The 14,684-nt window shown below is 50.6% G+C and overlaps 3 protein-coding genes across 3 annotated transcripts; 1 reads left to right on the top strand and 2 right to left on the bottom strand.

Moving 5' to 3' along the window:
- Positions 1-169: 169 nt before the first annotated feature.
- LOC308136627 (BTB/POZ domain-containing protein kctd15-like) lies at positions 170-4,068 on the bottom strand. The gene is given in 6 exon segments (XM_080505056.1): positions 170-958; positions 1,055-1,125; positions 1,128-1,365; positions 2,372-2,516; positions 2,598-2,773; positions 3,807-4,068. Coding segments are annotated over 6 exon segments (819 nt in total). The 5' UTR covers positions 3,834-4,068; the 3' UTR covers positions 170-796.
- Positions 4,069-5,677: 1,609 nt separating this feature from the next.
- On the top strand, positions 5,678-7,545 carry mphosph6 (M-phase phosphoprotein 6). The gene is made up of 5 exons (XM_080505058.1): positions 5,678-5,856; positions 6,029-6,141; positions 6,260-6,350; positions 7,003-7,109; positions 7,196-7,545. Exons 1-5 carry the CDS (start codon positions 5,812-5,814, stop codon positions 7,323-7,325), a joined length of 486 nt encoding a protein of 161 aa, XP_080361184.1. The 5' UTR covers positions 5,678-5,811; the 3' UTR covers positions 7,326-7,545.
- A 3,909-nt stretch (positions 7,546-11,454) lies between these two features.
- irx5b (iroquois homeobox 5b) lies at positions 11,455-13,973 on the bottom strand (the record flags this gene model as incomplete). Its single annotated transcript, XM_080504804.1, has 3 exons — positions 11,455-12,005; positions 12,139-12,475; positions 13,722-13,973. The coding sequence occupies 3 exons, from the start codon at positions 13,971-13,973 to the stop codon at positions 11,455-11,457; spliced, it is 1,140 nt and encodes a 379-aa protein (XP_080360930.1).
- Between the last annotated feature and the right edge of the window lie 711 nt (positions 13,974-14,684).

The raw sequence follows: 14,684 nt of genomic DNA on the forward strand, positions 1-14,684 counted from the left end.
GTGTGTGTGTGTGTGTGTGTGTGTGTGTGTGTGTGTGTGTGTGTGGTGTGTGTGTGTGTGTGTGTGTGTGTGTGTGGTGTGTGTGTGTGGTGTGTGTGTGTGTGTGTGGTGTGTGTGTGTGTGTGTGTGTGTGTGTGTCCAGTTTTAACGGAGGAGTCCTGAGAGCCGCGGCGTTTCAACATTTTAATCACAAAACACAAGAAGAAGCTCGTCCAACATCGAAAGAAAAGAAACAAAAAACTGGAAGAAACAGGAAGCTGGTCGCCACGATGAAGATGATGATGATGATGATGAAGGACCTGCAGCTTCACGTTGAACCCCGGACTCCAAGCAGAGCTGTGACAGGAGGAGGTGAAGCAATGTTCAGCTCCTCCTCACACCGGTCTGCAGGTTCTTTCACGCTTTAGTGTGTGAGTGAGAGAGAGAGAGAGTGTGTGTATGTATGTGTGTGTGTGTGAGAGAGAGAGAGAGAGAGAGTGTATGTATGTGTATGTGTGTGTGAGAGAGACTCTGAGTATTTATATTTCCTACGTTGTGAGATATTTCAGGAGTTTTTCACTCGTTTGTACCTTTTCAGAAAAATGAAATAAAGAAAAGAAACCAGTGGTTTGACTGTGAGACACACACACACACACACACACACGCACACACACACACACACACACACAGTAAACAAAGTGTCCGTGTTGCAGTGTGGCAGCTGCAGGTGGTCCCAGAGCCCCACCGGTGTTTGGAGGGTGTCTCTCTCTGGTCCGGGTCTCTCTCTCTGGTCCCGGGGGGGGTGTGGGGGGGGGTCTCAGTCCAGCGGTTCCTGTTTGATCCGGATCGGGGTGCTGCTGATGGTCTGGATGTGTCTCAGCTCCCGACACAGGACGTACTCGCTGAACTGGGAGGAGTCCACGCCGCCGCCGCAGGACGCCCGCACGCCGAAGCCCTTCTGGAGGAGCCGCTCCAGGACCTGGGGGACGGGAAGACCAAGGGTGTGACCAGGGTGGCGCTCTAGAGGTGATTGGGGGGGGGGGGGGGGAGGGGGGGGACAGGACGGGTGACCCACCTGCACCGAGTTGAGGCGGCAGTAGCCGTTGAGCGGGAAGCGGATGACGTGCGTGGGGTCCAGGGGTCCAGGTTCCAGCCGGCGCTCATGGAGTTGCACATGACGTCGCCGGTCTCGGGGAACACCTCCTCGATCAGGACCTTCTCGCCGCTCAGCGCGATCCGCTCGCCCAGGTCGGGCGTCACCCGCACCACCAGGCACTCGCAGGGCGGCGCCCGCTGCAGCTCGCGCTCCGCCTGCCAGCGCTCCAGCTCCCGCACCATGGGGGTCAGCTGGTAGAAGCGGGCCTCCTCGTACAGCTGGGGGAAGTCCTGGGGACGGGGGGAGGGGGGCGTTAGGGACACACTGACAAATCACATGACCGTCCCAAGCGCCACTGTCGGGTAAACGGGAACCCGGGTTTCTCTTTAAACAGCTTGAAATCAACGCTGAAGCTTTTATTCTGAAAAACGGTTTCACTTCCTTTGTTGCCCCCCCCTCCCCCCCTCCCTCTCCAGAAGCCAGGGGTGGATGGGTTTTGTGAAGCGTCTCTTGTCTTCGGGGCGTCTTTATTCATCCTCAGCAGAATAATAGACGCAATGTGCCACACACACACACACACATTTATTAAAACACACCCAGCTGTGTGTTTTAATAAACGTGTGTGTGTGTGTGTGTGTGTGTGTGTGTGTGTGTGTGTGTGTGTGTGTGTGCAGCCCGAGGCCTCGCTGGCTGCTGTGTTCACTAATGAGGCTCTCAGGACTTCCAGCAGATCCAGAACCAGAGGATCCGGAGCAGAACCTCCAGGTCTGGATCCTCCAGTCTGGAGTTTGTCGATTCGTTCTGGTCGCCAGCAGGAGGAGCCATGATGCTGGTGCTAAATTACAGCATGGTTCTAGGAGGAGTCATACTGGGGTCTGAGGTATGGGGGTCATGGGTATGGCGCTCAGAAATATGGTGGTCGGGGTTCATTCGGTGGTATGGTGGTTGGGGGGGGGTCATGTGGCTGGCAAGTCGTATGGCTGTCGGGTCACACGGTGGTCGGGGGGTTGTATGGCAGTCGGGGTCAGATGGTCGTCGGGTTGTTCGGCGGTTGGGGTCGTATGGCGGTTAGGGTGTTCAGTGGTCAGGCCGTACGGTGGTTGGGGGTCGTAGGGCAGTCAAGTCGTCCGGTGGTCATTCGGTGGTCGGGTCGTATAGTGGTTGGGGGGTTGTAGGGCAGTCAAGTTGTTCAGCGGTCGGGTTGTACAGTGGTTGGGGGGTCATAGGGCAATCAAGTCGTTCGGTGGTCATTCGGCGGTCGGACCGTATGGCAGTGGTAGGGCGGCCAGGTCGTACCTGGAAGTCTTCGGGCAGCAGCAGCTTGCAGGTCCGCAGGAAGCTGAGGATGTAGCGGAAGATGTCTCCGTCGCGGTCGATGAAGTAGTGCTGCTTCAGGCTGTCCAGCACGATCGGCTCGGCGCCGCTGAACAGTCGCCCGATCCTGCACACAAGGCGGGTCGTGTCCACGGGTGAGGCGTCAGACCGCGGTAACCTCGGTGTCAGTGGGGTGGCGGGGCCTCACCTGGACTCGGGGAACTTGGTGAGCGTGGCGAGGCTGCTGGTGTACATGTGGCCGCCCACGTCGATGTGGACCGGGGCGTTGGTCTTGGTGAGCTGGGCGGGCGACGGGATGCCCTGGGCGCCGAGCGGAGACACGGGCGAGCGGCTCAGAGACATCCTGGACAGGCTCCGCCCCTCCTGTAGGGACAACGCGTGTGTCGTCATCAGTGAGAGAACGAAGACGTCACAACCGCTGCTGCTGGAATACAGGGGGAAACTGGAGAGGAGCTCAGAGGGAGCCCTGAGGAACACCGAGGATGAAGAGCCCTGAACAGAAGCCTCAGGCTAGGACCCCCAACCCCCCCACCCCCCAGGACCAAACCATCCCCCACCACCCCGGGCGCTAACTACCCCCCCAAGGGCTAAACTAACTACCAACACCAGACCAACCCCCCCCCCAACCCGGTCTGCAAACTGCTGTTCAAATCCTCTCCAACAAAGCCAGTAGGATCCGAATCCTCTTCAAAGACTTCAAAGAGGGTCTGCAGCAAGAACCGGGTTCTGAGCAGGAACCGGTACCGGTCCAGGAACCGGGTCCTGCCCCCCCTCCACCACCATCTCTCACACACACACACACACACACACACACACACACACACACACACACACACACACACACACACACACACACACACACACACACACACACACACACACACACACACACACACGCTCCAGACTCCGTCCGAAAACCTCCACATTTAAACCGTCCGAGTGGCGGAGCGCGTGCTGCTCCGGCCCCGGTTTCACCGGGTTTCACCGGGTTTCACCGGGTTCCTCCGCAGCCCGCGGCTTCTCGACGAAACGGAACCGAACCGGACCCCGAGGAACGTTTCCGAGTCGCCCCGACGTCCAGAATAAACATGAAAAACCTCCGCAGATCCACGCGACAGAAGCCGCTCAGACGCCGGCGGGGAAAATCCGGGTTTTTATCAAATAAAGTCCCACAGAGGAAGTTTTTGTCGCGAGCCGAATTGAAGAGGAGGCCGGGTTCTAGGCAGAACATCCGAAGTTTGCTTCATTTCTGTCGGTTTTCCCACCTAAAATGGGTAAAGATCTAAAAAAACATGAGGTTTCTACACGGGGTCTGGTGGTGCGTTTTACGCATCGTCGGAAATCCCAGCACTGTCCAGACATGGAGACTTCCGGAGGGGAGCGGGCGGGCGCTCACCTGAGAGGACACCGACACAGACGACATGGACAGCGCCGGCCTGGGTCAAGCTCCGGGTCCCGGCACCGAGTCACGTCCTCCGTGGAGCAGCAGCAGCGAAAGCGGCGCGTCCGTGGCTCCTCCGCCCGGATAAATAAAGAGGAGGGCTGAGAGCGCAGTGGCCCCGGGGCCGCGCAGCGCCCGGGGCCGGGATTAGGTTAGAGGGACACGGGGTGGGCGGTGGGCTGCTCCTCCTGCTGCTGCTGCTGCTCCTCCTCCTCCTCATCTTACTCCTCCTGCCCCCCTCTGCATCATACCGTCCTCTGGAGGAGCAGCGCCTCCTCCTCCTCCTCCTCCTCCTCCTCCCTGCACCTCCTCCTTTCAGACAGTAACACTCCCCCCCCGCGGCTCCGGAGCCTGATGACGTCTCCCGTCACGCTTTCACCCCCCACCCCCCATCTCCCCCGCCCTCCCCGGGCGCCCGGGGCCAAATGCGCCATTTCAATTATTGCGCACAGTTAGATGGAGATGTGCGCTGGAAGGCTGCACATACAAAAGCCTCCTCCTTCTGTTCCTCCTCCTTCTGTTCCTCCTCCTCCTCCTCTGGTACCGCGTTTACAATATTTAGGGGGAACAGTAAAATATATAAGAACAGAAACAATTTAATAATAATAATAGTTAAGAAAAGACGGTTCCGGCGAATATTAACCTCAGCGTGGTAGACAAAGAGAGAGAGAGAGTGTGTGTGTGTGTGTGTGTGTGTGTGTGTGTGTGTGTGTGTGTGTGTGTGTGTGTGTGTCCCTGCAGGCAGCAGGAGGTGACAGACGGAGAGTCTCACATCAGGATCAGGTCTTTGTTTAAAATGTGGACTAAAATTCATCCTGAATAATGTTTATCATTAATGTCCCTTGTTCAGCGCACACACAGACACACAGACACACACACACACACACACACACACACTGTTGTATTGTTGTCGCTCCAGCACGCTGCAGCAGGTGGCGCTCTGTCATGTGATGAGTTCTGGTCAGAGGTCACTCCTGGCTGCCTCACAGTGGTACTGGAGGTCAAAGGTCAAGGTAATACCATCCAGTGGTTCTACACATCATTTAAAAAAAATCTCTAATAGAACAAGTTGTGCACAACAATGGAGGTTAATGGAATGTTTCCTGATCATAGGAAGCAGTTCTAAGAGTACCGGCCCTACGACTGAACCCTGTGGAGCTCCATGTTTAGTCTGAGCTGAAGGGTCGTCGTTTGTTTTGATTGATCGTAAGATGAGAACATTCAGTGTCATAACAGGTTAAATTCCGTTAACACAAACATCTGTATGTTTTTTTTTTTAATTAGATGAAGAACAACAGAACGACTGTCCTCGGACTCTGTCCATTTTTATTTATTTTAAATTTTACAGTCATTATTGGTATCATTTAATCACTTATAATAATTGTAATGATACTGTTCACAATGTGAACATTTTAGTTAGTTATTATGTTTTCGGTTTAAAAAATTTTTTTGTCAATCTTATTTCCTTCGCTTAATCTTACGGTGTGGTTAAATAAGGAGGTGAGAGGGTAATATGCACTTTTCTGTATTAATATGTAGTTCATGTGATGTCGTGAAAGTAAAAATAATACAAATAAAAGACAACAAAACAATATTCTCGTACAAATAATATGAGACTACAAAAGAAAAAAGTAAATAAATACAATAGTTAGACTATGACCACCAATGTCACTAATAATCACGCATCGATTATGATAATAGTCTGTATTTTGTTGTTCGACGAGGAATAAAGAGAAACAACTGCAGCTCCCGCCAGGCAGCGGGACGGATTATAACTTCCGGTTGGAACAGACGAAGAAGAAGTACTTCCGGTTTGTTAGCTCGTGTGCAACGAAGCTGTTAGCTTCAAATAGACCTGTTCAGTGGGTTAGATAATAAACAGTTCGTTACCTTTACCGGTTCGTTAGGTAACGAGTTCGTTACTTTTGCAGTTCGTTAGTTTACCGGTAAATGATTAAAGATGTCAGACTCGGTGAAACTGTCCAACAATCTGCTCCGGATGAAGGTAAAATTAAACGATAAAAATAAATAAAAACAATCTGCGGAACTTTCAGAAGCTTTATGTTGCGTTAACGCGGATTTGAGCTTTAAATCTGACGAATAGAAAGTTTTTACGTTTATATACACGTGTTGTTTACATGGGACACGTGTGTGTGCGTGTGTGTGTGGTTCCACAGTTCATGCAGAGGTGTCTGGACTCAGACACCAGGAAGCAGCTGGAGGAGGAGGAGAGGAGGATCATCAGTGATGAGCACTGGTACCTGGACCTGCCGGAGCTCAAGGCCAAGGAGTGAGTGGACACACACACACACACACACACACACACACACACACACACACACACACACACACACACACACACACACACACACACACACACACACACACTGACGGTGTGGTGTCTCCAGGAACGTGCTGGTGGAGGAGCAGAGCTTCGTTCCCTGCGAGGAGCTTCGATTCGGCCGAATCTCCTTCAAAGGTTTTAATCCGGAGGTGGAGGTTCGTCTGTTGTTTACTGCATTGTTTATCTGTTGTTTACAGCACTCTTTGTCGTTTGTTGTTGATGTATTGTGTTTGTTTTCCCCCCCAATGTGCCGTCGCTCTTTGTTTGCTTGTTTCGCTGTGTTTTCAGTTTGTTGCTGATGCGTTGTTTATCTGTTATTGTTGACTGTGTTTTTGTTTACAGTTTTGTTTATTGTGTTTACGGCATTGTTTGTTGTTGATGTGTTGTTTTTTTTCAAGGCACTGTTGGTCTTTGTTCGCTTTTTACAGTCGATGCGTCGTCTTTGTGTTGTTGTTTACTGTGTTGTTTGTTTTGTGCGTTGTTTACTGTTTTGTGTACTGTTATTCACTGTATTGTTTACAGTATTCTTTGTTTGTTGTTGATGAGTTGTCTATATGTTGTTTATTGTTTGTTGCACTGTTTACAGCATTGTTGTTGTGTTGTTTTTTCAACGTGCTGTTGGTTCCCCCCACTTGTTTGTTTTTTCCGGGTGTTTGTGTTTATTGTTATTTACTGTATTGTTCCATCATTCTTTGTTGTTGTTGTTGTTGTATTATTCCAATGTGCTGTTGGTGCTTGTTTGTTTGTTTCAGTTGTTTGTTGTTGAAACATTGTTGATCTGTTGTTGTTGTTGTTGTTTGTGGACAGAAGCTGATGGCCCTGCTGAATCCCAAAGAGGACGATGAAGGTGAGGAGGATGAGGAGCAGAGGAGGAAGATGCAGACGGACGTCACCGATGAAGAGATGGCTCTGAGGTACCGGCGGCCATGTTGGATCTGTGTGTGTGTGTGTGTGTGTTCCGTCAGGTTCTCACCTGCTGGTTCTCCTCGGCTCCTCGCAGGTACGAGAGTTTAGTCGGCAGCATGAAGAAGCGCTTCGCCAGCAAACGTGAGCGGGCGGCGATGGACCAGGACCACAGCGTCGCCACGGAAACGAAGCCAAAGAGGACCTTCGTGAAGCCCCAGGACTGACCGGACCGGGTCCGATCCGGTCCGGGGTTTTTAAAGAGACAGTGTCGCTGCTGCAGTTCCACCAGGACGCCACCGGGGGGCCCAGGGGGGCCCTGGAGGCTCCACTCCCACCTCCCAACAGTTACAATGACTGGAAGTGGATTGTCGGTTCGTCCAATCACAGGCCGGGAGCCCAGGGGGGGCGGAGCCAGGGAGGAACACCTCTGTTTATAAGTTTAATAAATAAAGATCCCAAAGAGAAGTTCTTCATTAAAGTAATCTTGACTTTATAGTGAGAGAGTAAAACTTTTTACTACTTTACAACGAGTGAAGTAGTCGAGTACCGAGGTAGTGAAGTAGTACTGAGGTAGTGAAGTAGTACTGAGGTAGTTGAGTACCAAGGTGAAGTAGTACTGAGGTAGTGAAATAGTACTGAGGTAGTTGAGTACCAAGGTGAAGTAGTACTGAGGTAGTGAAGTAGTACTGAGGTAGTCGAGTACCGAGGTAGTGAAGTAGTACTGAGGTAGTTGAGTACCGAGGTAGTGAAGTAGTACAGAGGTAGTCGAGTACCGAGGTAGTGAAGTAGTACTGAGGTAGTGAAGTAGTACTGAGGTAGTTGAGTACGAAGGTAAAGTAGTACTGAGGTAGTGAAGTAGTACCGAGGTAGTGACGTAGTACCGAGGTAGTCGAGTACCGAGGTAGTGAATTAGTACTGAGGTAGTGAAGTAGTACCAAGGTAGTCAAGTACAGAGGTAGTGAAGTAGTACTGAGGTAGTGAAGTAGTACCGAGGTAGTCGAGTACCGAGGTAGTGAAGTAGTACTGAGGTAGTGAAGTAGTACTGAGGTAGTGAAGTAGTACCAAGGTAGTCCAGTGGAACCAGACGATGTTTCGTTCTACAAATCAGCCGTTTTGAAATAAAGTTTCTTCGGTTCCGCCTGTCAGCTGGTCGTCGTGACAACGAGGTTCTCTGACCTGCAGGAGGCGACACTGAGCTGAGCAGCACCCTGGAGTCCCAGCAGGCCTCTGGAGGAGGAGGAGGAGGAGGAGGCGCAGCAGCAGCTGCTACAGGGATGCATGGTCAGCAGGAGGGCCTCTTCCTCCTCCTACTGTGTGTGTGTGTGTGTGTGTGTGTGTGTGTGTGTGTGTGTGTGTGTGTGTGACTGCGGGGCTCAGTGACCTCCTGCAGTCTGAACCTCCTCCTGTGTGATATTCAGGGTTTCAGGTCGCTGGAGGTTCTGGAAGTAAGAAGGAACATCTGTCAGTGAACAGAACACCTCCGACACCTCCCTACTGCACCTCCTCCTCTTCCTGCTGCTGCACCTCCCTCCAGTTCCTGCTGTTGCACCTCCCTCCACTTCCTGCTGTTGCACCTCCTTCCACTTCCTGCTGCACCTCCCTCCACTTCCTGCTGTTGCACCTCCTTCCACTTCCTGCTGCACCTCCCTCCACTTCCTGCTACTGCACCGCCCTCCACTTCCTGCTGTTGCACCTCCTCCACTTCCTGCTGCTGCACCTCCTTCCACTTCCTGCTGCACCTCCCTCCACTTCCTGCTGTTGCACCTCCTTCCACTTCCTGCTGCACCTCCCTCCACTTCCTGCTGTTGAACCTCCTTCCACTTCCTGCTGCACCTCCCTCCACTTCCTGCTGCTGCACCTCCCTCCACTTCCTGCTGTTGCACCTCCCTCCACTTCCTGCTGCTGCACCTCCTCCACTTCCTACTGCAACTCCCTCCACACCTCCCTTCACTTCCTGCTGCACCTCCCTCCACTTCCTGCTAAACCTCCTCCATTTCCTGCAGCACCTCCCTCCACCTCCTGCAGAATCTGTGATGTTCCACATGTTGTGCAGCGGCCTGACCTGCAGGGGGCGCTGCTGGCCGCGGAGTGGCGTGTGTGTGTGTGTGTGTGTGTGTGTGTGTGTGTGTGTGTGTGTGTGTGTGTGGTGTTTTAAAGTAGTTTTTTTTTATCTGCTCAGCGGAAATGTTTGTTTGTTTGTTTGTGTTGCGAGTTAAAAAGCCTCTTTATTTCCCATCATGCCTCGGTGCAGCGCCGCTCGATTATTGATCTGCTGCTCATCGATTCTCTGCTTTAAAGTGGAGGAGAACTAATCCCAGTCTGACCCTGAACGCACCACACTCACACACACACACACACACACACACACACACACACACACACACACACACACACACACACACACACACACACACACACACACACACACACACACACACACACACACACACACACACACACACACACACACCCTCCGTTTGCTCGCAGGAACTAAAGTTTAGTTCAACAAATCACCCGAACAAGCGGAAGAGACGTTTCCAGACGGAACCAACGTTCGGCCACCTGTTGCTACAGGGACGTGTTTAGTGTGCGACACCTGGGATCCGGACCGAGCCGAACCGAGCCGAACCTCGTCCCACGAGCAGATGGCAATGAATAAAAGTTTCACGGTGAGTCCGGAGCAGATCTGAACACCTCCAGCGCCCCCCGGTGGGTCAGAGGCGATCTGCAGCGATCCTCTCTGGGATCGATTTGTTAGGTCTGGAACCAATCAGCCAAGTATTTTAATGGTTTAACGGCACATTTATGTATCGAATCCCAATTATAATTAATTATTGACACATTTAAGTAAATATTTCATTGATATATTTATTAATTTCTTTAATTTTCTCATTTATTCCTCTATAGTTTTGTAATTAATTGCCGTGAAGTGAAATCTGACCTTTAACACTTTTTGCAAAACTGTGAATAAAATTCCTAATCATCCAAACTGCATTTTAATTTTCTATATCTTTGAGACTGATCTGTGATTTTATTCAAATTATAAATAAAAGCACGTTTTTCTTGCACGCCTAACCGGGACTCATGAAACGTCAAATATGACAATTAAAATGCCTTTTTTTTTATTATTTCAAGGTTCCAGCTGCATTACTTGACTCATAAATCAAATTAATATAAAATAATTCAACTTTTTCTTCTTTCAATGCACATTTAATGACAAACAAAACACAACGAGCCGACCGGAGGACGATCAGTCCTGAAGAATAGAATTAAAATGCAGTTTGGATGATTGATTATTCATTTTATTTATGATTTTTTTAAAAACACAGAAGATGAAAAGGTATTTCTGTTAAATACATTTGAAATAGATTCTTTTCTTTTCAATTAATTCCGAGAGTTGAAGCAGATTCTTACATTTATTGCATTTTTTTTTCACTTTTAATAATTTTTTTTCCGGACAGAAACGTATTGAAGGTTTTTGTGTCTAAATCCAACATCCGAGTTTAATTATTTAGGTTTAAATTCACAAACGTTCAGTTCATTAATAAATATCTTTAACTTCAGACACTTTTCTATAAGTAATCAGATTATTTCCCTGCACTTTGTTTCAATTTGAATTTAATTAATACATCTATTGATTCAAGTCACTTTATATTATTTGTATTTCTTCTAATTGAAATTAAATTCCTTTGAGGTTTCATGTCATTAATTACAATAAACATTCGGAGGTAGACTTAGAAATTAATTTAATAGATCTGAGTGAATAAATACAACAATCTGAGTATTTAACTTATTTTAAATCTCTGATAAATTTAATTTAGGTAATTTACATTTTGTCAAATAGAATAGAAACACTTGATCAGATAAATGTTTAGATATTATTATTATTATTGGTAATTCTGTTACATTTAATTCAGATTAATTGACAGAAAAGTTTCCTTTTGGTTTAATTCATTTGGTTTAATTTTTCAGTCCCTGAATCTCTGAAGCCGTTTCTCGTCTCGTCTCTTTTCCTCTCGTCTCTTTTCCTCTCGTCTCTTTTTCTCTCGCCGCTCGTCTCGCCGCTTTATTTCCATTTTTTTTCTTTGCTTGTGGTTTTGTTGCTTTCCAATGTTTTTTTTTATTATTTCACATTTCTTTAATTCCTCTTTATTTCCTGTCCTTGTTTGTTAATTTCCTGTTTGTTTTGACAGAAGAAGGTTGTTTCTAGTGAGTCTTAGTAAAACTAGTCTTTAATGGTTTTCAGTGTTTCTACAAAGCGTCTCAGGAACATAGAAAACAGTCTGTGGGGGGGTTGTAGGGGGGGTTGTAGGGGGGCGGGGCCTGGGTTTTTTTGGGGGCGTGGCTGAGTCTTTACAGGTTGGCGGAGCCTCTCTGAAGTTCGTGTGGCTCGTGCGGTCCGGGGAGCCGACAGTCTCTGGCCGCCGTGTCGGCCTGCTGCAGCACGCCGTGCTGTAATCCACCCAGCGGCCTGACGGGGGCGCCGCCGCCGCCGCCGCCCAGGGGCGTGACGGGGGCGTAGCCGGAGAACCCGGGGATGAAGGCTGAGGTGTAGTAGAGGTGTCGGGGGAAGGCGGTCGCTGGCCCCGCCCCCCCGTCCTCGGACGCGCCGCCGCCTTTACTTTTGGCGCCCGACGTGGCGAGCTCCACCAGGGACCACAGTTTGGGTTTGGGGGCGGCGCCGGGGCCCCGGGGGGGCGTCGCCCCCCCGCAGGACGACTCCAGCGGGTCGCCGGACGGAGACGGCGTGCGCTCGGGCTCCCGGAGCGGTCCGAGGGGGAGGGGGAGGGGGAGGGGGGCAGGGGCCGCCCCGGAGTCCTTAAAGTCCAGATCGCCGAAGCCCGGTTCCGAGGCTCCGCCCCCCCGGAACGCCGAGGTAGCGGGTTCGGACAAGCGGCGGGTCGCTGCGGGAGAGAAGAAGGAACGGGTTTGAGACGGAGACCAGGGACGAGACACCCCCCCTCCACCCCCCCACCACCCCTCCCCCGCCACCCTCACCGTTCTCCTGCTCCTCGTCCTCCTCCAGCTCCGCGTGGTCCTCGTCCTCCTCGTCCTCGCTGCGGGTGCGGGGGGTCCAGGTCATCTTGTTCTCCTTCTTGAGGCGGCGCCGGGCGTTGGCGAACCAGGTGGAGACCTGGGTCAGCGTCATCTTGGTGACGATGGCCAGCATGATCTTCTCGCCCTTGGTGGGGTACGGGTTCTTGCGGTGCTCGTTGAGCCACGCCTTCAGCGTGGCCGTGGCGTCCCGCGTGGCGTTCTTCCGGTAGCCGGCGGCGTCCCCGTAGGGCGGATAGGGACCCGCGACCCCCAGGGCCCCGAACGGGTGGTAGTCCAGGGAGGACAGGCCCGAGGTGGGGGGGTCGTAGGGGGGACTCTGGGGGAGGGAAGAGGAGAAGCGCCTTCATCATCACAACTCTCTGAACTTTATGTGACGTAATTCTGAGAAACATGACGTCACATGGATACAAAAAACACTTTTCTCCCTTTTAGTAACTTTTCTTTTTTTCTTTTTTTTCTACAAAACTTTTGGTTTGAATTTTCACCGCATGATTTTTTTTACGCGTCTCGTGGTTCGCGGCGCCTCTGCGCGTTTTTACACGTGTCGATGCGTCTTTGCGCGTGTCCTCGCGTCTGTGCGTGTCTTTGCGCGGCTCGGAGCGTCTTTGCGCGTCTCGGAGCGTCTTTGCGCGTCTCCTCGCGGGTCGGAACGTCTGTGCGCGTCTTTGCGCGGCTCGGAGCGTCTTTGCGCGTCTTTGCGCGTGTCCAAGGGCCTCGAGGCGTCTTTGCGCGTCTGCGCGCGTCTTTGCGCGCCTCGGAGCGTCTTTGCGCGTCTTTGCGCGCCTCGGAGCGTCTTTGCGCGTCTTTACGCGTCTTTACGCGTGTCCTCGCGCCTCGGAGCGTCTTTGCGCGTCTGTGCGCGTCTCTCGGAGCGGCTCCGGCTGCAGATTTACGCGCTGGAAGCAGTTTTCTTGGCGGCTCTCCCGCTAATCTGTAACGACACTAAGGCGGTTAAATAAAGCAAACAACACAAACAAAATTTAATTTGCAGGCGCGGCTTTAAAATTAACAAATAAATAAATAAACAACAGGCTGTGCGTCTTTATTCCAGATTAAATCTTCAAGATTAAAAAAAAACAAACTTCAACAAATGACATTGAGAGAAATTTCACGTGTCGTCAGAGAGAAATTATTCAGTTCAACGTGAAATAAGTAGAAATAATCTAAATCTAGAAAGAAAACAAAATTGAGTTTTAATGTGAAATTATTATGAAGGCGAATCTTCAGAACGGAGACTTTAATTAAAAATAAACCCACGTGGATTGAATCCGCTCATTCAAAAAAAAAAACGATTTACCGTTTGTTTATTATTATTATTTCGTTTTAAAGTGATTTATGAATAAAGTCGACATCATGAGAAGTTTATAAATTGTATAAAAGTTTCTTTTAAAGTTCGGGGTTTCAGCGTTTTTTCGGCTGATGGATGAATCTTTTTTTTTTTACGCACCGATTGAACCGAACTTCTGTTTTACTTTTTAAATTCAGTCTCCCGCGGAGGAAGGTGGAGGAAGGTGCAGAAGGTGCAGGAGGAGCAGGAGGTGCAGGAGGTGCAGGACACTCACCACGAAGGAGCTGAGCGTGGCGGCGGCGCGCGGCTCCCCGCCGTACGGCAGGTGCGGGCTGAAGCCCGGGGACGCGGCGGAGCTGGAGTACGGAGCGAAGGCGGAGCCCGAGGAGGAGCGGCAGAGCTCCTCCGTCCTCGGTCCCGGTCCCAGTCCCGGTCCCAGGATGACCCCGGAGCTGAAGGGCGGGCCGGGGGCCCGCAGGGCCAGAGACACCGAGGGCTGGAACAGGAAACCCGGAGGATAAGCCATGGAGCCGGACCGGGCGCACCGAGGAACTCACATCGGAGAGCGGAGGCGCGCGAATCCCGGGGACTGGAGGAGGAGGAGGAGGAGGAGGAGGAGGAGGAGGGGGAGGAGGAGGGGGATGAAGAGGAAGAGGAAGAGGAAGAGGAGGAGGAGGAGGATAAAGAGGAGAATCGGCTCTAAACCACATAAAAAACACGTCTTTGACTCCAATAAACTGTAAAATAGAAGTGAAATAAATAGAATGTGAAGTTTATTTGTGAAAACTGATGACGTGAGTCTAAAAGTTCATTCAGCAAAACTGAAGCTGAGCGACTGAACCTTTATTTGAAAGATCGATTTGATTCAACGGTTCTGACTGAAGGTGTTTTATTTTGTGTGAAGAACAACGTGAAGAACAACGTGAAGAACAACTGAAGAACAACGTGAAGAACAGCGTGAAGAACAATGTGAAGAACAACAGCGTGAAGGAGAACAACAGTGTGAAGAACAACGTGAAGAACAACGTGAAGAGCAGCGTGAAGAAGAACAACAGCGTGAAGAACAACAGCGTGAAGAACAACGTGAAGAGCAGCATGAAGAAGAACAACAGCGTGAAGAAGAACAACAGCGTGAAGAACAACGTGAAGAACAACAGTGTTAAGAACAACATGACAATGGTAACCGGTGGTTACAGTACTTTAGGTACCCACCACAACTTCAGGAAAACCCGGACCG

Source organism: Blennius ocellaris (assembly GCF_963422515.1).
Source record: "Blennius ocellaris genome assembly, chromosome: 11".
NCBI classification, from domain to species: domain Eukaryota; kingdom Metazoa; phylum Chordata; class Actinopteri; order Blenniiformes; family Blenniidae; genus Blennius; species Blennius ocellaris.